The 20363-nt window shown below is 42.8% G+C and overlaps 1 protein-coding gene across 1 annotated transcript in view; it reads left to right on the top strand.

Annotated features, from left to right (window-relative positions):
- Positions 1–681: 681 nt before the first annotated feature.
- VAT1L (vesicle amine transport 1 like) overlaps positions 682–20363 on the top strand; it is a 55336-nt gene continuing 35654 nt past the window's right edge. Inside the window, exons 1-3 of the mRNA XM_065641132.1 lie at positions 682–921; positions 7427–7556; positions 11345–11560. Coding sequence (XP_065497204.1) covers positions 692–921; positions 7427–7556; positions 11345–11560 — 576 coding nt within the window. The 5' untranslated portion in view covers positions 682–691. The remainder of the gene's footprint in view (positions 922–7426; positions 7557–11344; positions 11561–20363) is intronic.

Here is a 20363-nt window from a genome sequence, read left to right as displayed (position 1 = left end):
ACCTGGGCACGTTAAGAGGAGATTCAAGCCATGATGCCATTAGGTGTGGGGCACTGAGGGGATGGGGGGCCAGTCCGGTTAGATGGCACCTTGCCCTGCCCCAGCCTCGCACACCAAGCTCCTGGGGGACACCAGGCTGTGCCCAGGCCTCAGATGAAGTATTGGGGGAGATTTTTCGGCTTTGCCTCGCAGGGCTGTGGGGGCAACCCCTGCGGCGGGGACGAGGGTGAGAGGTGAGGACGTGGCCGCAGGCTCCTACCTGCGGCTTCAGGCACTCGGCTGCCGCTGTCGAGCCAGGCCCCGAGGAGCGGAGCTGGGCTGGGAGGAGAGGAGCCGGACCCCGAGGAGCGGAGCTGGCTCCGGAGGACGGGCGGGCGGGACGGCCGTCACGCAGGAGCGGGCGCGAAGCCGCCTCAAGGGAACCCCCGCCCCGCCCGGCCGCCAGGTGCGATTTTCGGCAGGGCGGCGGCCCCGGGCGCTCCCCGGCCTGGCCCTGCTCCCGCTCCGGCCGGCACCCACGCGGGACCCGCGGGGCCGCCTCCCGCCGCGGCGGGGCGGCGGATGGCGCTGCGCAGCTAGCCGGTGCATTGCGGCGGGCGGACCGAGGCAGCGCCGTGCTGCTCCGCGCCGCGGCCATTCCGCACGGCGGCAGCGCCTCGCACGGGAGCAGCCGGCGGGAGCCGCCGCAGCCATGGCCAAGGAGGGAGCGCAGCGGGCGGAGGAGACGGAGCAGATGATCGAGAAGGAGGGCGGCAAGGAAGCCGCCGAGGGCAGCGCCGCCGGCAGCCTGCGGGCTGGGGACACGAAGGAGATGAGAGCCGTGGTGCTGTCCGCCTTCGGCGGGCTCAACAAGCTCCGCGTGTCCAAGAAAGCCATGCCGGAGCCGCAGGAGGGGGAGCTGAAGATCCGCGTCAAAGCCTGGTCCAGTATCGCCTCTCGCCCTCACCTTCCCCCGGCGCGGCTGAGGGGCCGCAGCCCGGCGGGGCGCGGGCGGGTGCGGGTCCCCGCGGGGCGGGCGGGCCGGGGCTGCGGCGGGCCGGGGGCGGCGTGAGCCCCGCAGCCTCCCGGGCGGCTGTTGAGCAACTTCCCTCACTCGTGGCTCCCCCTCGGTGGGGAGCGCCGCTCCGAGCGGCCGCTGCCGCTTCCTGCCCCGCCGCAGCGCCTGGACCCAGCCCGGCGCTGAGCTCCGAGGGCTCGGTGCAGGGCGGGCGTGGGTAAAGCCGGGTGTTGTGTGCTGTCAGCAGCAGCTATGGAGGGGAAAAAAAATCAGTGATTTTTTCATGGTACCAGCAGGGAGAAATGCGGGGAAAAAACTGGCCAACTGTGTTCAGGATTTTGTTGTTTTCTGAGAAATGTGGATGCCAGCTTGTGTGTGTTGCTCAGCACCTGTCCCTTTGCCTTCTGATACTGGCTGTTCTTTTTCTTCTGGGAATCACTTACTTCAGTCATCATCATTTCTCTCCGGAGCGGGTGTGACAGCGTAGCTGGAGCTGAGGATAATTTACCAGTGTAAATTCCCCTGCCCAGTTGACAAGAGGCTGGCAATCTGGTAGCATCCTGAAACGAGCTTTCCTAGAAGGCCAATTTTTTTTCCCAGGCAATTGGAGCAGACTGTTCTTCTTAGACAGCTGGTTCTCACTGCGTATGTTCTTTCGTGAAAACACAATTATTTTTTTTTTAAGTGGCAGAAGCAACTTGGGGATCTTACTACACAACTGGATGTGTACCCAAAACCAAATTTCGCATAGGCAGGGATTTATCTTTTGCTGTCCTATTCTGCTATGTGAAAACATGGCACTTCCAAAAGATAAATTCCAAGGTGAAGGCCAAGTTGTTTATTTTAGAATAAGGCAGTGAGCTTGTTTTGAACGCTGTATCTAGTGGATGTGCCTCAGATCTTGGAACATCTGAGCAGGTTAATGTAGCTGAATGTTTCAGCCTGTTCAGACACCTGGCTTTCCATCCTGTACTTATGGGGATCATAAGGTTTGTGACTTATGTATTTCCCCAAGGTGTTGCCTGTGAAAAATGGTGATATCCATCAATCTGAATGAAGACTAATAAATGAAGGGCTGAGATTTTTTGCATTCTCATTTGTTTTGGTTTGTTTTTTTCTCTACTAGTCACAATGGGAAATGCAAGAAATTCCAGGCTAGGTGGATGTAAGAAATAATGGTAGCATAGTAGTTGTGTAGTAGCTAATTTTGCTATCAGTGAGGGCTGTAATTCCTTTTGAGAATTGGCTGTGGTGTTTTCTGAGTGACTTCCCACCCCGCCTTCCACCTATTGAGTTAACAAAAGTTAACATGCAAAACTTAAAATGTTCTGAGCACGTGGACATATCCCTTTAAATACCTGAGGGGTTCACAGCACTCTGCAGTGCCTGTATGAATTCTACTTTCATCAAAGCAGTAGATATGTGTGTATCGCAAATAGCAAGTTGCCTGCTTGGCTGTGAAACAGAAATATTCAGCTCTCCTACAACTACAGTTGCTTTCCAGGGTTGCGTTATCATTAATGAGCCGTGCGAGTTGCACACTTGCTGTTTGACATCCGTAGACCCACTTAACCACTTACAGTTCCTGCCAGGTTGCACAACAGCCTGTGTGTTTGGGAAGTTCTGTCCTGCCAGAGGAACTGTGCAGCCTCTGCTCCTCCTGCCTGGAAATGGCCATAGGGTTGAAATGGGCTCAGGTCACCAAAGTGCACTTCCAAACAAGGCAAAATCAATTTGCCGATCTTCTTGACCCGAGTCTGTAAACACAGGAGATTGATTGGAATGATGATGGAATTGTGGTCTTGTCTGGGGGACTGAGTGAGAACAATGTCTGTTGTCTTTGCCCCGTGTAGTGTGCATGTGGGAATGAGCACGGGGCAGAACGTGGCAAAGGTGGGCTGTGCTAGTAACACATTGATGACAAATGATGCTTTTAGTTGAATCAGTTTTGCAGTGGACCATCATTATAGATGATTGTTTTTCTCCATCAACTTGTGGAGAAAAATAATCTCTCTTTTAAGAGGAATATGTGCATGCATGGTACATAGTATCTATCAGTAAAAAGTGCAAGTTCTCTGTGGTCTCTGCATTCAGTGGGGGATGAAACCAGGTGAATCATATATACACAAGTTAAATTATACGTACACATTTTGTGGTATGGTACTATAAATGGAGGAGATAGAGGATATGTTGCTGTTAGCACTAAGGCAGATAAATAATTCTTTTGAAGGTCTGGAATATCAATGGTCCAATTGAAAATGTGTCAGCTGAGATGAGTCATGTGTTGGCCTCATTCAGTGACTAAGACATGGAACAGCCATCAGTGTCCAAGCTGAGTCACAGCTTCTGCATATTTCCCGAAATAATTTTTGATTGATAATGACGAAGCAGTTGAAATTGCTGTATTTGTTTGTATTGTAATTTGCAGTCTGCAGAGCACTAGTATACATATTGTTTAAAAGATGAGGCAAATAGCTAGAACAAACCAAAGCAGTATTTCAGATAGGATGTGTGAATAAGGAATGGTGTCCTGCAATTACCTCCATTTATTTTTCTTTATTGTAATTATTTCTTCCTTATGCTGCTATACATGTGCGTCATGAGGAATGAGGCAGAAGTGACCCTTCTGGCTCTGTGACTGTGAGATAACAGCACTTCAAAAAACTGGTAACAAAGAAAAGAAATCCTAAGTATAGCAGAGTAGCAGTCAGCGTATCAATTTTGCTCTTAAAGGCAGTCTGGTTCATATACTGTGGGTGTTTATGGATAAAAAGCATGAAATTGATCACTTTAAACCTTTTTTTTTTAATTATTAGGCAATTTGCTGACCAGGGGTATGAGGAAGGATTTTAAGAATGTAAAATTCAGTGGTACTCTTATTTTCTCTGTTGTATTTAATTAACCTCGGTAAGTAATTTCAGTGGAGGCTTACAGTGAAATAAGAGAGATCAAAATCAGCACCTCTCCAAACCAAAGCGTGAAGGATGGTCTGCATGGTTTCTTATTTTGCACTGGAAAGTCCTGGGCATCCTCGAGTGCATGGGACAGAGCAAGGAGAACTAAGCTGACCTTCGCTGCTCTGATGGTGAAAGAAGTCAAGACTACAGCTTTCTATCCACAGGACTTTCCACACTTTAACAAAAAACCAAACCAACCAGACAAAAAAACCCAAACAAAACCAAAAACACACACACAAAACCGCCACCAGCAAAAACCAAAACACAGCAAGGCTAAACCACAAGTATAGAAAATAATATTCAAGATCCTCAGAATTGGTGACTTAGAAGTATCTTTGCATCTGACTTTCTATGTTTGATAAACTCTGCCTCCAGACATGCATAGGTAATCCAGCCTGTGTAGTTCACACCACTGTCCCTGCCCTTTCACAGAAAGAATCGTGGAGAACTCCGGTGTCAATGTGTTGATCTTGGTAATTGATATCCTTCCCTATCTTCAGTTGCATCCAGCTCTTGATTTAGGATTAAAAACACAGGACTGCAAGAAATTGCGCACCTTTTCTCACTGGATCACTTTACATTTACATTTCTCCCTCTGCCTATTACCTTAAAGTTCAGGAGTCTGTTTCTCCAGCTGCAAACCAGAATAGGCTTTGCTGGTTTGTACTGGTACCAGAAATAAATTGTGCTTATTCTCCAAAACCATCACTCTTCATGAGATTTATTTTCTTGTGATATTCTGTGCAGCCAAGCTTCCCTTTGCCTGTGTCTGCTCTAGCTCAAATCTCAATGAAGGACTTGGTAAGGTTGGGTGTCTTGGAGGTAGTTACTAAACTGGCCATTTGTCTTTGGACCCTCCAGGTTACTCAAAGGGAAAAAAAAAAAAAGCTGATTTTACCATACAACATAATTGTGCTTTCAGGCCTACTGGTGTTGATAAGGCTTGTTCAAATTTGGCAGGTAAAATAAAACAACTTATTTCTGTCCTTATTTGAAAGTGGCGAAGAACGGAAGCAAACTCATGTACAAGAGTAATGGGGATGTGACAACACTAGACCCAGCGGAGATTAAAGATGAAGTGAATGAAGAAGAAACTCTCTAGAAAGTGACTAGAAATGATTACAAATGTTGATCAACACTATGTTCCACCTAGTAATTAAAGTGATGAAAACATGTGACTTAGGTATTACATACGTTTTGTAGTGTTTTTTCTCTCCTTATCACACCTGTTCTAGTATCAAGTCTTTTGAGTTCCTTGTAGTAGAGATGAACTTTCTTTTTTATTTAATGTTGCTGCCTTTTGTTAAGGACGGACGACAGAGAAACAGAACTAGAGCCAAACTGAACTGGTAGTATTATGGCATTAGATGCAAAGCTGAATATATGCCCTTTCAAAAACAGACAAGTTATTTCGTACGAATGAATGTTCTAGAAAGAGCTGCAGCAGTGTAATCAAACGCCGTGATCAAATAGCTGTGGTCGCTGCCACAGCCGTCTGTCTGTCTGTCACCTGCTTGTTATGATGTCACAGTGCGTGTTCCTACACAGGCTCCCATGTCACTGCGCTGCCTCCAGCTGCCCTTTCCTCCAGAATGGAGAAAGAGTTCGCTTTCCGTAAAACGTCACAGCGTGGAAAGATGGATTCAAAAGATCATCACTGAAGTTAATGTACTCAGACAGTGGTTGCTGCCATATATGTTGGGGGGTTTTTGATAGTTTGTTGTTGTTGGTTTGGTTCTCTTCTTTTTTTCCCCCAAATGATAGTTGGTTGTTCAGAATTTCTCTTTCATTATCAACGTCACAGTGGCAACGTAGAGAGTGATCTTAGCTACTGGATAAGAAGAGGCCTCTCTGAAATTACTTCAAAAGTCCCAACTTAATTTTGCCAAACCCTTCCTAACCCTCCAGATGTTTGATGTTATGAGCTTTGTGGATGAATGTGGTGGTGGTTTTGTTGGGGGTTGTTTGTTTGGTTTTTAATTTGATTGTGTTTCTTTATAATTTTAAATTTTTATCCTGAGTTTCTCAAGCTAGATTGCCAAAGTCATATTTTTAAAAAATAATCTAGCTAAAAGTTGTGGCTTCCGATTGCCCTTAAATCCTCTGCCACAATTACAAATAATTTACATTTGGTGGGATTCCCCTTTTTTTTCCCCCCAGTGACCTACATCTCATGAATGCTGTCTTGTCTTTGTGCTTACACTGTGTGTCTACTCTGTCTTTTTTCTTTGTTGGGTCTGTTCAATCTGTGTGTGTCTTGATTAGTATCTGACTAAAGCTCCATCTCGTAAACACTTGTGCACATCAGTAATTTTATGTATCCAAGCAGTTGCTGGTATCGTATGTGTGAGTAGGACTGGCTGTGTGCAGAGTTTCAGAGTCGGGGGAGTTAGGGTGCAGCCGTTTTGGCCAGCAATAAATACGGGGCTGTGTTTTGGAACAATGGATTAATGCTGAGGCATATTTTAGCTAGTTAGGAGTTTTAGAAGTTTTAACTGTGTGTATGGCATTTGAGCCAGTAATCAGTATATGCATATACTAGATAAACACAGTACCTCTTTTGGTTTGTGTTTTGGGTTTTGATTGTTGGAGTTTTTTCTTTTTTTTGGTTTGGTTTGGTTTTGGTTTGCTGTGGGTTTTTTGTTTGTGATTTTTTTTGTTTTGTGGGGGGGAGTGTGTGTGTGTGTGTGCACGTTTGGGTTTTTTTGTGGCCGCCTAGAAAACCACAAAATTTTATTTAATAAAATTAGATAGCATATAAAAGGCAAAGCAAAGGTGCTTCAATATTTTTTGCAAAACTGACACTACAGGGGAAGACTGGTATTTTTTTCAAAGCAGCAACTCTTCGGGCTCCAAAAACCTAAATAACCTTTGCAAAACTGTACAAAAGTGATCCAGGAGGAACAGTTTTAGAACCACAGTCTATCTGACACTGAAGAAGTTCACGTTAAAGTTTGCACACATGCCTAGGATGAACACAAGATTCATTCCTGGAGCCACATCAGGGCTTAGAACACTTATATCAGGGATCAGGACAGTTACATCAGGTTGCTCTTGGCCTGAAACATCTATAACGTGTGAGGTTTGGGGTTTTTTTTCTTAAATAGAACTGGGTTCACTTGCTAGCTAGTAATGCATTCATAGAAATCATGTTTCCCTGTATGAGTTTTTAAATGGCCTTGGTGAATTTCTGTGTGTGTCTCCGAGTGTTGTAAGCCGTGGGGCTGCTGACAGATGTGGTTGCCTTGCCCGTGTGCTCCCTGGCCCGAGGCTGCACAGCAGAGTGCAAAGTCACTCTGTTCCACCCGTGCAGAATGTGAATGTCTGCTGGGTCCTTCTGATGCTGTGGAGCTCAGCTTTTTAATGCTGCCCTGAAGTTTTCTGGCTTTCACATCACTCAGGTCAAATTTTCCTTCTCTGCTTTGATCAATGGTAATAGTCTTGATTGTATTTTTTTTCCTCTGTTTTACAGTGGTTTGAACTTTATTGATTTGATGGTGAGACAGGGGAATATCGACAACCCTCCTAAGACGCCGCTTGTTCCTGGATTTGAATGCTCTGGAATTGTGGAAGCTCTTGGAGATAGCGTGAAAGGATTTGAGGTAATATTTCCTTTGTTTGCAGAGCGAGACTAAATACTCACTGGTTCACTTGAGTGTGTTGTCCCTAATCCCTTCTGTTGTGCCAGTGACAGCAGCCTTCACCACCTTGTCAAGATTTGAAAGGGCAATTTTTCCTTTTTGCTTCCCAAGCATGAGAATGACCTCTTGAATTAATTTCTAAAGCCACCACTGTCATTTCCCTCAAATGCTTCCTGAAGAGTCACTTGCGCCATGTGCATATCTTGATGGCTAAGCAGGAACTGGAAAGCATGATCAATGTACTTTAAGAAAGCAGAAGAAATTGTGTTAACTTATGAAGTTTCTGTTCTTGGCCATGTTTGCTGTCATTGATGCTCTTCTCCTCAAAGCCCATGCACTGCTGATACTAGTTCCAACTTTTGATCTTGAGTTAACGAGACCCCCATCCACAACAAGCACTTCTCTTGCAGCCATGTGTGTTCATGAGACACAGAGAAAACTGGGACCCTGATTCTAGGTACGTGACTTATTCTGATCACTCAGGAAAAGGGTCTATTTCACCTAGCAGATTAGTGATAAATGACAAATAGTTAATGTATATAATAAAGCTTTCATAACTGGTTGGCATAATGTACCCTTTGGTAGCTCTTATTACATATACACGGCAGTCTGTCCTATCTCCTATTCCGTTATTGACATTAAACATCTGTATTCCCTCCAATCTTGCACATTTCTCCTAAGTAGATAGGATTGATGTGCATTAACTCAGTTTTTATTTCAAAATTTTTTTTAGCTATTTGCTGAGTCAGTCATGTCATCAAGTAATTTCTGAATTCCTATTGTATCTTGATCTTAAGAAGGCAATTACCTAAAATATTTTTAAAGGTAACATTTTTGCTCTTCCAGAAGAGCTGTAAAATTTCTCAGTTGAGTAAAGATAATGGCCAATTTAGTTTGTAGTAGGGTCTCAGTGGTGAGCTCTTCTTAGGACATTTCACCACCTTGCCCCTCCTGCCCCATCTCTGCCTTGAAACAAGTCATAATCTTGAATGGTTTTTGTGACAAACAATAGCTGAACCAAAAACTTTGCTATTTGAAAAACTCTACTGCTGCAGTTGTTCCACTCTAGTGTCTGTGGTTTATAGTTATGCTCCATACCAAAGAAGATTCTGTGAAAAATGTATAGAAAGTCTCTGTTCTAGGTCAGCATTCTCAGTGTAAAAGTTCTTGCTATTTCTAAAGGGCATCATGAGGCTACAGCATATGGTGCTTGTTTGAATAGCATTGCACCTGACTGAACATACTGGGTCTCTTTTAAAGTTATATCTTTGTTTTGACTGTAGAACATCTTTGTACTTTGGTGTACTCCCTGAAATTGAAACAAACTGTGATATTTTAATTTTTGCATAAAATCTGTATAGCCATGGTAGTGCTTGAGTGATCTAGAAGAAGAGTCAACACTCAACATAATGCTTTCCACAGGTATGAGCCCGCCAACAGGAGAATGTGCCATGAGGAAGATATAAGAAGGTTCTCTTGGTTTCTTTTCGGATTTCTGTGCAGAATTAGGAGCATGCCAGATGCTTGTCATTGCCTTGACATACGCTGCGACCCCTGTCCATAGCAATGGCAGGAATGGCAAAGATTGCACCCTGCATCTTCTGACCTTATTTCCCTTTGTAGATCTCTTTCAGTTCAAGTCACATTGAAGTTGTGGGGATTTCATGCTATGGAAAAATGTGACTTATTGGTCCTTAGTCTGAACTGCCTGAGATATTGCCAGCCATTTATTGTCTTCATTTGCTGTAGTTGTGTTATTGTATGACAAATGGTGGCATTGAATGGCAGTCCATTTTGACAGAGATGTTTAAGAACATATTTTACATCGAAAGAAAGCCTTTCTTTTTTAATGGAATAATGGTGTAAATGACTGATTACTACCAAGCTCAAATGTATCAGGCCTAATCTCTCTAGCTGTGGGGATGGTTCTCAGGAGCTAAGGCCTAATCTGACATGATGACTAGGCTCTGTACAGTGTAGTAAAATTGGTAATCATTTATGTGTGTTTGCAAGGATATAGGACATAATAACATCTTCACTAATTAATGCTACCAGACTTTAGATTTTAGACTCTACCAGCAAAAGGGAACCACAGAGTGGTTACCGGTGATATGTTGTTAATTTGAATGTGTGTTTCAAAAGGAGGAGGCATTTCAGTGAAATTGGAATGACAGTTCTATTTCAGCATCCTCATTCTGAAAGAGACAAACTCTTCAGAACTGTCAGTAGCACCTTAGCATTTAGCAAACCTGCAATATCACAAAGCTAAATTGATGACAGGTACTTGGGAGACCAAAATGTGCTTGTGCAAGAAACACTTGCCTGAAGGTACAAGCATTGTGCTTTATTCCATTGCTGTGGAATGTAGTCCAAGAACAACCAACAGTATTTCTAAAATGTTAGTGGGTATTAGTAGAATGTAAGATAGAGAATATCAGGCAGATAAGCAAAGATATTTGGGGAGGAGAACTTATTTTAGTTTTACTTAAAACATGAAGTCCTGAAGTTTAATGCTATTCCTGCCTTATCACACTGCGGCTCCATTTAAGAGCTCCTCTTATTGTTAAGGATGCTATTTTTGTTGATGCATTACAGAAAGGCAAAGAGGTGTAAGGCAAGGTAAAAGATGTGTAGGTGCTGCTGGGGATGAGGCATTATCAAGCATTTGTAAGAGTTGTGCCTATGTTTGCTCGCTGTGGCTCTCCATAGTAGCCCCAGTAGACCAATTTCTGCTTTTACGCGCATGCTGCTCTCCAGGTCTGGTTCTGCCCTGCAGGAGCCTCAGAGCTTCAGTTGCTGTGTTATTATTCTTGCCCACCTGTGGGGAGTCACTGTCTCCATTTTAAAAACCTGAAGCTGCGACGAAGGCCATTATCTGAATGTACGAATATGATGTGCCTGGACCTCTGAAAGGTTCCTAGGAGCAACCCCCTGTATGTAATATTAACATAAAATCTTCATTTCTCCATAGTGAAATACCCTTTCACTACTATAAATTTTCCAAAGAAATCTAGTAGAGAAGTGTTGCATTCAAAGAGAATATTTCATTGCTCCTTTAAATCCTATCAAATTCACTTTGTAGGCTTAGTAGTGCCTCAGGATCCAGAGGTTTATTTTTGATGTTTAAGGTGGCTTATTTGAAGTTGCAGGATCAGATTCTGCTCCGACACATGGCTGTAGAAATGACAATCATGGAAATGTATTGGGAGAATCGGTTATTAAGATAATAAAACTGCAGAGAGTGGATACAGATGGTGCTATCTTCTAAATGACTCGTTTCTGAACCACTTCATGTGCTCAGTCTGGCAGAGTACAAGGCCTCCCTTTCTCAATCTACAGAGAGGAAGAGGAGCTTTAAATTAGTGTGAAGACTGAGAAAGCAAAATGAAAATTATCATTGGTGTACAGCCCCATTTGTTATTTAGGAGCTCTACTAGCAAAAGATGATCTGTGTTAGTGACGATGGAAGACTGCTCCATCAGGGAAGCAGTATAGCAAAAAAGAGGAGGTGGCTTTAACTTCAGATATTTTTGTTCAATTCAACTTTTACTCTTTTCAATTGTGTTTATCTGAAAAGCCCAAAGCTAAGCAGGTTAACTGCTATTTTGCCAAAGATGCGGAGTATCATTATCATCACAACAGGTCACTGACCCACAGCTTGAACAGGAGAGTTGCACGTCTTACAAGTTGCTTTCTACAGTTCCAGTTGCAGCCAATATCCTCAACGTTGTTTTCTTCCTTGTTTGTAGATTGGAGACAGAGTCATGGCTTTTGTAAACTACAATGCATGGGCTGAAGTAGTATGTACCCCAGTAGAATTTGTCTACAAGATCCCAGATGATATGAGTTTCTCAGAAGCTGCTGCGTTTCCCATGAACTTTGTAACTGCCTACATGATGCTCTTTGAAGTTGCTAACCTAAGAGAGGGCATGTCCGTGCTGGTTCACTCGGCAGGAGGTGGGGTGGTAAGTTGGAACTTTACTTACTTTCCTGTCACCAAGTAGCTGAAGCAGTCTGCATCTTGATTTCTGAAATAAGCCGAGCTCTGCAGTTTGGTTTGATATCAGACTCCTCTGTGTGAGGGATTGCGGCGGGAGGAACTGCATCTGTTTTCCCATAAAAACACTGTTTTGAATGGCTGGCAGGAGCTTTTGGTGAAATAAAAATGTTCTGACTATAAACTCTACCCAAAACCCCTCCAAAACTTCCTAATGGGTTGTCAGAGATCAAGGAGCAGGTGTCATCCTGAACATTGCATCCCTGAACTCATGCACATTGTACTACTTCTGTGTAAAATGCTGTAACGAAAGGAATAAATAAATGAACTCCCTGCACAAGGTATTTGTAGGTATAACCATAATGCTTGCGGTAAATGGCCCTCTTGGATTATTCCTGCAAATACCATGTGTGGGAAGCTTTCTCTGTGAAAGACCTTTTTTTTACTTTTTCCTTCCCTCCTCCCTCCAGCTTTGTCGTAGAGGGATTGAAAGCAATTATCATGTCAATGCTAGGGAAAAAGTACAAATGCAGAATTTGAGTCAGTGGTGGCTGCTGCCTGTCATAGGTTGGATCCTTAGTAAAGAGGCGTGGCGTTGCATGGGGAAAGCAAAAGTAGAATGAATTTGGTGGAAAACCAGGTCATACAGTGAAATAAAAAGTCAGCATTTTGTGTTGCCAATTGCTGGAGCTATCTTTTAGGAAAATCTCTCTCCTTTACAAAATATTTAAGCTTGTGCAAAATATGAAGATACTGATAGTGGAGTTTGTTTATATTTGAAATTATGCAGTCCCTTTCCATAAGGCAGATTTTGTGACCTGAGAACATTAGCAGATCTCAGCCTTTCAAACCGGAGCACCTCTTCTCTTCTCCTGTTATGCGTTATTTATGCTAAACTAATCATCTGTAGTCGACTGAGGTCTGGTGGGCAGTCCCAAACACCTTATCCCTAATTCTATGCCCTTAGACCCTCTTTCAGGTGCTAATACAAAAGGCTGTAATCAAAGGAATAAATTCATGAGTTCCCTGTACAAAGTATTTTTAGTGAACGATAATCCTACTTGCAATAAACGGTCCTCTTGGAATACTTCTGCAAATGAATGGAATTTATAATCGTATTATGCTTTGGCACACTACGACCTAAAGCATTATGGCTGACTTTATTATTATTTAATATTAAATCTTTTCGTGTGGAATTTAGGACTGTTAAAGCAACACAAGGCCACACATTCACGGGGACTATACATTCTACAGGGATCAAAGGCGCAGCTTTAGTTGTAAGGCCATTTGCACAGCTGACACTATACAGAATTAGTGAAACACCCAAAAGTAATCTTTGTGCATCTGCAGGTGCCCAGAGAAAACTAACTCCTTCTCCTTATTAAGATAAACTGTCCTTGCTAAACTTCTTTATTTCTTTCTCTCTTTTTCTAACATCTCTCGCCTCTATTATTTCTCTCTTCTCTTCCTGAAGCACTGTTAATACGCTACCAACTCTCACATAGTCGTCTTCACTAGTGTCTAGCCTCTGTGCTGGGCCATTCCTCTAAAGAACTGTTGGCTTCCCCTCTTAGCGCAGGTGCTCAATGAGCAGCTCTTGACTGCTCCTCTGCCGTGGCTGCTGGTGGACCTACAGCTAAAGGAAGGATGAGTCCCGGCTGGTTGCCAGGAGAACAAGCAGAAACCAGATCCATCACCTGCTAAGTAGTTAAATAAAACAGAGTTTCCAAGGGAAAGACTAGGAGGAACAGCCAAGTTGGCCCAGTGGCTGATGTCGGTCTGTGTATGATCCGGGGGGACTGCACGTAAGAGGGAGCTCGGGCTGGTGGCCTGTGAGACAGGGTGCTGGTGGCTCTGTCACCAGGGAGGACGCCTCATGCAGCCTGTTCTAAGGGAACCTTAGAAGCCTCTTCTAAGGGAAGAGCACGTATAACTAGAATTGGAAGAGAAAGACTTTTCCCGTTCCTTGGTAGGTCTTGCAGGTAAAATATCACTCTGGAGATGCATGGAATTTTTTCCTTTCTACTGACCAGACGTAACGATTTTAGAGAGGTCTGTATTACTTTTTAAACCTCTCTAATAATCTGTCTGTTAATCCTTTGAAAAATTTAACAGCCTCCGTCAAACAAATCACTCTCACAAATTTCGTTGTTAATATAACAGAAAACTGGCACTGAAAAAGCTATGGGAAGAAGTATTTCTGTGCTGTTGCTTTAATAGCTAGAAGGCCCATTCCCACTTTCAGCAAGTAGAAAACCTGTCCAGTTGTTTTTCTAAATGTCATAGAAATTCCAGAATACTTCAATGAGACAATAGGCTCCCTGTGGGACTAGAAGTTTGTAATTGTTCTTTTCTCATTATGCAAGATCATTATTTTAGCTGCTTCAGGCAGTTTATGAAAAAGAACTTGTTGCTTCAAAGATGTTTGTGAGGTTCTTTGTTCTGGCTCCCTGGTCCCCTTTAATAGGATCCTGCAGCTTTTTCAACAGATTGAGTCAGGGGAAATTCTCTAGGACCATTACTTATGTATTGCCTCAGTTTATGTGGCCTTATTTTTGTTTACAGGTATTTTTGGTAGTGAGGTAACTATAGCAATTGTCTTCCCATCTGTGCCTGGGGAATGATTAGTACATGACAGTATCCTTTAATGTCTGGCAGGATGCTTTAGATAAGTCAGATTACTTATATCCAGAAGTTCCAGGAGACATCAGAAGCTGAGGTGGAGAAATAGGAAATGTACCAAGATGATTTATCTTGAAAAACGTCTCATGTACCTGTCTCTTCGTGACAGAGACTTGAATCCTGTTCCATACACCAAATGAGTACCCTCCCTGCTGCCCATCAGCTGAATGGCCAGGGCATTATGCAATCTTCTGTGTTCACGGTAGGAAGGCTGTAGGGAAGCACCTTGTCTCCCTGAACCAGGAGGAGAGAGGCGGATGCTCACAAATTCAGCTCTGACGCTGTTGGTACATCGGAGCCGTCCCTCTGAAGAGGAGGACCTGCTGCAGCGCTTAGAAAGGGGGCTTGAAAGGAGAGATTGTATTTGCTTTTGCTTCCTACGGCCAGCTTGTTGATTTGGATTGTTTGGCAAAGGGGCTGCTTTGGGGATTGCTTTGGTTGTCCTGCCTCTTTTTTTTTCCCCTCTTGAGCTGGGGGTGGTTAAGAGAGCCTGACTGTCAGTTCTCAACCTGGGCAGTGGAGTAGGCTGGAGAAATTTTAGCGGCCTTCTAGGTAGGATGTTACAGGCTTAGAGTTGCCATTGCGTGATTCAATCAGACTTTGGTGAGAATTGAGAGCTTGCAATGCATCCTGTTGTCATTTCTGAAGCTGCTACTGGCCAAGATCTGACACGGGTTGTCATGGGCTCTGTCAGGCCTCTGCTTGGCAGGATGCTTAACACTTCTGCTTAAACCGTTATATTGAGGAGCAGGGCAGTTTGGTAATTAACAAAAGATATGTATAATGCGAATGGAGTTTAAATGCTTAAGTGCCCTTCTGAACAGATTGCTAAAATAAGGAGAAAGGCAGCTAACACTGAACTTCAGAAACTTCCCGTTATCCATATCTAGAAATGAATCCTCAGAAATGAGTTTGCAAGAACGTATGACATACTGTAGGACATATATTGGCCCATCTTAACTGTAAAACGCTGTAATTAATGTTTGAAATGACTGTAAGACAATGGTAGAGTAGCTCCCTTCACAAATATACTCCCACGTCTTTTTTCAAGTGGCGCAAAGTGGAGACTGAAGAAAATACACTGAGAAAACTGAGGAGTAGCGTGCACCCTGCTGGGACTGAGCGGCTGTATGAAGCAATTAGCTCTTCAAAATGAAGCTTGTGTCAGTGCATTGAGTGCAAGTCACAGCACAGGCTTGTATGACATTATAGAGTTGCTTTTAAAGTTATTAATGTAAACTTGTAAACTGTATCCTGGATTAGTTCAGTTAGTATCAATACAGGACTGTTGTATTAAAACAAACAAACAAACAATAACACCAGAAAAACAAGGCAAAAAAAAGCTTAGGCTCTTCTCTTCTAGCTTTAATAAATCCAGACTCTATCTCTGTGGTATCTACCTGGAAAATTAATTCTTTCAGGAATTTAGATTTGTAAGACAGCCATTTTACCCATTTGCTTATTTGTTTGCTTTTTATGTACTTCCTGTTCTGAACATTTAGAGCACAAAACTTCTCCAAGATTGTGTAAACACTTCAGTTTCATCACTTAACCCTTCGGATGCAAGGCAGATTAGCCAATTCTTTAGTATTTTGATCTTACAGATGCTAAAATGAAGCTACCTTTCATGCAGAAGCATCGATTGCTGTCCTGAAGCTGTTATTTGACCTTCCCTTTCAGGCTCAGCACAGAGGAAGTACAGAGTAAGTTACAGATGCAGCTCTCATGTTTGAATTTGAAGGGTAAATCTGAGGCAACAGATTTAGGTCATCCTGGCAGAACTGGTTACTGCTTGGCAGGAGCCTTCTTTTTTTATTGTGTCTCCCCTGCATAAATTGCAAATATATGAGGATGCATTCCAAACTGAATCACTGAAGTGGTGATATTTTACCTGACAAAGAACTGGCACTCCCTGGTAAATCTAGTCAGCTGCTATCATAGGCAGCATATAAGAACACTTTCAAGAGAACTATAAAATTTCTTCTTAAAAAAATACCTATGTGTTTATCCCTTCAAATTCTCTCTGCTCTGACTTGCTTGTTGAGAAACTTTTCTCAATTTCCAGACTTTTATTTGTGGCCAGTTAATGTATCTTTGTTCTCCTGCTGGTGGTGTTCATTAATTAAAATTAGCTATTCTTTCCTCTTGGGGCACTTCTTTCAGATCTTTGTGGTAGGATGTATTTGTGTATATGGCTAGAACAAGCTCAGAATCAAGCTTGTCCTTGGTCTGTATTTTTCAGACTGTGAAAGCAGGTTCGATTCTTCATAACCCTTTTCTGTAAGGTCAGATATCTGTTTCCTTGGTCACCCTGCAGACACTGGTCCAGGCAGATACACACACATTTCCTGGGCTCTGAGCTGGCTGGCAGCAAAGCAGCAGTAAGCTGGTGTGAAAGCCAGAGCCTTTTAAAATAGGTCTCACAGCGTTCCTTGTCCTTTTAAACATTGTATGGGTAGACTGAATTTAGGTCTGTCTGCACCTAGCAGGTAGGAGCACATTCAATAGCACTCTTGTGTTTGAGTCAGTCCTTCTTGAATGTGAATAATTAGAATTTACTCCACTCTTCTGATGGTTCTGGCCAGCACACTGTACAATGTCATTTATACTTCCCACTTTGTTGAAATCTTTACCCGATAACTCCCAGGACTGCACTTGCTATTTTCCTATTAGCAGTTCATAGCCATTCTGCGTTTGATGAAGTGCTTTCCTCTTATTTCATCTCCAACAGCCAAGGAAGGGAATAAAATCAGCTCACGCAGAGCTCTGTGTAACCAAGTCTAGGCTGCTGTAAGTACCCAAGCCATCTCCCGTAAAGCCAGGCGGTATGTGGGGCAGAGCTGCGCTGCGCCCTGGGCGCTCTCAGGCAGCGGATGTGCCCCTGCAGCAGCTCGGGAGGGTCCCACCGCCAGGCTGGAGTCTGTTTCCAGACGCTGCCTCAGAGCATCATCTGTTAATCAAACACAAAAGCCTGGCGAATCATACATGAAAAACAGTTTCCCTGACCCAAGCAGGCTGCAGTCTCTGAAGGCCGGTCTCTTTGCCTCTGGAAGCCTTGCACTCCCCAGGGGATGTGTCCTTTCCCTGGATCCCCTGCTAAGTCACGGCACAGACAGGCAGCGCTTAACACTTCCTTGGCTGTGCTGCCTTTTCAGGTAGCGCTGATATCCTCTCGGCCAGCATTAGGGAATACACCCAGGATCTCAGCTGGGTTATGTTGTAGTTCCACTAAACTGAAGAGGATTTATACCAGATGGAGATTTCAGCCCTGAGGTTTGGATGCACCTCAGCTGCACAGTTGTGCAAGGGGTAGGAAAAAACACACCCCACTAATTGTTGCAGAAAATAAGAGACTTAGAGGGTACAAGAGTTTGTTATCTCATGGTGACTCTTTTTTTTCCCCCCTCTATCTACTCCAAAACTTATTTGTGGTGCACTGAATGTAGCAGATGCTGCCTTATGCTTGTTCGAGAATCACATTTCAGTTTGCCCACTCTGCAATGTTCACCGTAGTGTTTGGTTTCCCATTTCCTCTGCTGTAATTGGAAAAATGACACCTTCAGGAGATGGAGTGTTGTGGATGAGACTTCTCCTAACACCAGAGAAAAGTTTTCCTTGATGCCAGGAGATTAGTAGATGTCTTCTCTTGCAGTTTTCTTACTGCGTTTGTGTACTGTGTACCACCTTCAGATGTGGTTATGTGGCATCAAGGCATTTTGGAAATGTGCATTCTCCTCACGTTCAGTTCCAGACAGGCTTCTTGTGCAAGACTGAGTATGAATGATTTTTTTTTTAAATGCTGTAGCACCACTGGGCTGCAAAAATATATCATAGAAATGATAATTTTTTAATGATGCTATTGGTTCTAATAGATGTAGTTTTACAAGGTGGTATCCTTTAGATGGTTCATTCTCTCCTGCTATAAAGATGGGTTCAGTTTACATAATAGCAAAAAAGATGATTTCTTGAAAGTATACCTTTGTATTAATGTAAGTGCTGTAACTCAATGCATGGCTTGCACATGAGACTGAGGTCTGACTTGTGCCATTAGGTCAGACCTTTTTGGAAATCCACTGACTTACACCCCTTATTTATATTTCATCCAGTGAAACTGATAAGTATTAGTAAGCTAATTAGATTAGTAAATTTTCTTCTATTTATGCTTTCTATATTGACTTTTAAACCTCAGTTGTTTTTTTGGTGTGTTTTTTTTTTTTTTTACTTTGTTTAAATGCACATGACAGTCTATATCACTGTTTCTTCCTAAAAATCTACTTTTCTGTGGGTTTTTTATGTGATTACCTTGATACGCGAAGTTTCCAATCCTGCAGGTTTAACTTTGGAAAGGAAAAGGAAAAGGAAGGAACCTCAATCTTTCTAATGGATCTAAAACTACTATAAGCATATCCATTTATAATAAATTCTGTAATAATCATATGTGTAGGTTAGGTTCAACACAGGTTTTATAAATTGCCAGGATATCTTGAAAAAGAATCCATCAAACAGGCTTTCAAGCTAAAGAGACATGACTCCTGTGCCAAATCCAGTATTAGGAGACATGTTTCATTTTCACAGAATGATTTAATCCAATTTACTAATTTCTTTGAGGACTCACCATGTGGAGTTCTGCATGGTAAGTAGTATATAAATATATATATATTTTAAAGGAGATTAATTTCATTTCAAGGGCATATTTTGAAACCCTGTCTATCCCTTCAATGAAGCAATTTATCAGTTTTTTTCAAAGACTGCTAAATCTTGTTAAAGGTAAAATTAGTTGTCCAAATGAGAGTTATTTTTTACTCCTTATTAATTTTCTCAGGTTCAGGAAGCAAGAATCTAGTGTGCACTTATATGTAGAAATTTACATCGTATATAAAAGATCAGATGTGTGGAGAGTTTTATTTTGATTTTTCAAATCATGCCTATCTAATTAGACACTCTCTGGGAAGGTTTTCGAGTTCACACACTATTTCTGATAACGTGGCGCCCAGTTCCATATCCACATGGTCTCCACGGTGAGAGTCGGTAATGGAGATGATGTGGTTTTGTCTGGGCAGGGAGGAGACAGAAAACTCTCTTCTCTACCAAAAAAGCAGTTTTTAGGAGGGGAATGGCTTTGGAATCCCAAAAGATGGGACAGGTCTCGTGTGCGCCTGTGACCAAAGGGGGCACCTGGTGGGAGGGTATGGGGGCAGGATTGGCGTGGACACGCTGCCCGCCCCTCCAGGCCTGGGGAGCGATGTTCTTCCCTCAGCTGCAGAACCCTTTGTGCACTTCCTTTGTGATCTGCGGACGTTCTGAACTCTGGGGCCTCACATACTTGCACTTAAAATGTACAGTCCTCTAAACACTCGCTGCTAATCCCGAGGTAGCTGGGTGACTCGAGGGATTAGAAAACAGATTTAAGAGTGACTTGCATAGCCACGGTGCTTGTTTGCAGCTTAGTTGAATTCCACAGAAATTAGTGAAATGTTTGAGTTCATAGGTTGAGTTCAGTTCTCCCATTTTGGTAGGAAGAGCCTGAAAGGTCCCATATCAGCCTTTATTCCAAGATTTCTGAAATACAAATGCTAAGAATATTTTGCACAGAAATAAGTAAAAGTCAACATCAAATAGATCTTCAGAAAGCTGCAGAAGAATGTTTTGTGGAATTGCCTCAAAATATTTCAGTGATGTTGTTCATCCAATTATAAAAGTCCTGGTCATATGAGTCAGTTTTAGGCTTTAAATATCTCCTGAAAGCTGGAAAGTATTCTGATCTGGGGTTTTAGATAAGCTTATCTCTATGGGGTCAGGGAGGGGAGTACTAATGAATTTGAGTCAGGAAGAAAATAGGTTGTGCACTTCCTGGGGTTTTTTTGTGCATTTCTCCTATTCATCTGACTGTCAGTTTGCTAAATGTTAATTGTCTTCTGCAGGATAAGAATCAGCATGTTTTCAACTCCTAATATTTGACCTTTTAAACATTCAGTGTTTTTGATTCAGGATATACTCATTATCTCTCATCTTCTCAAGTAAGATTGAAAATGCAGAAAACTAATTAGAGAACAGATCAATAATGTCAGAATTTCACTCAACTAGCATAC

This window comes from Caloenas nicobarica, chromosome 9 (assembly GCF_036013445.1).
Source record: "Caloenas nicobarica isolate bCalNic1 chromosome 9, bCalNic1.hap1, whole genome shotgun sequence".
Taxonomy (NCBI): domain Eukaryota; kingdom Metazoa; phylum Chordata; class Aves; order Columbiformes; family Columbidae; genus Caloenas; species Caloenas nicobarica.
The sequence above is the reverse complement of the archived record's forward strand: the minus strand, read 5'-3'. Positions and strand labels throughout refer to the sequence as shown.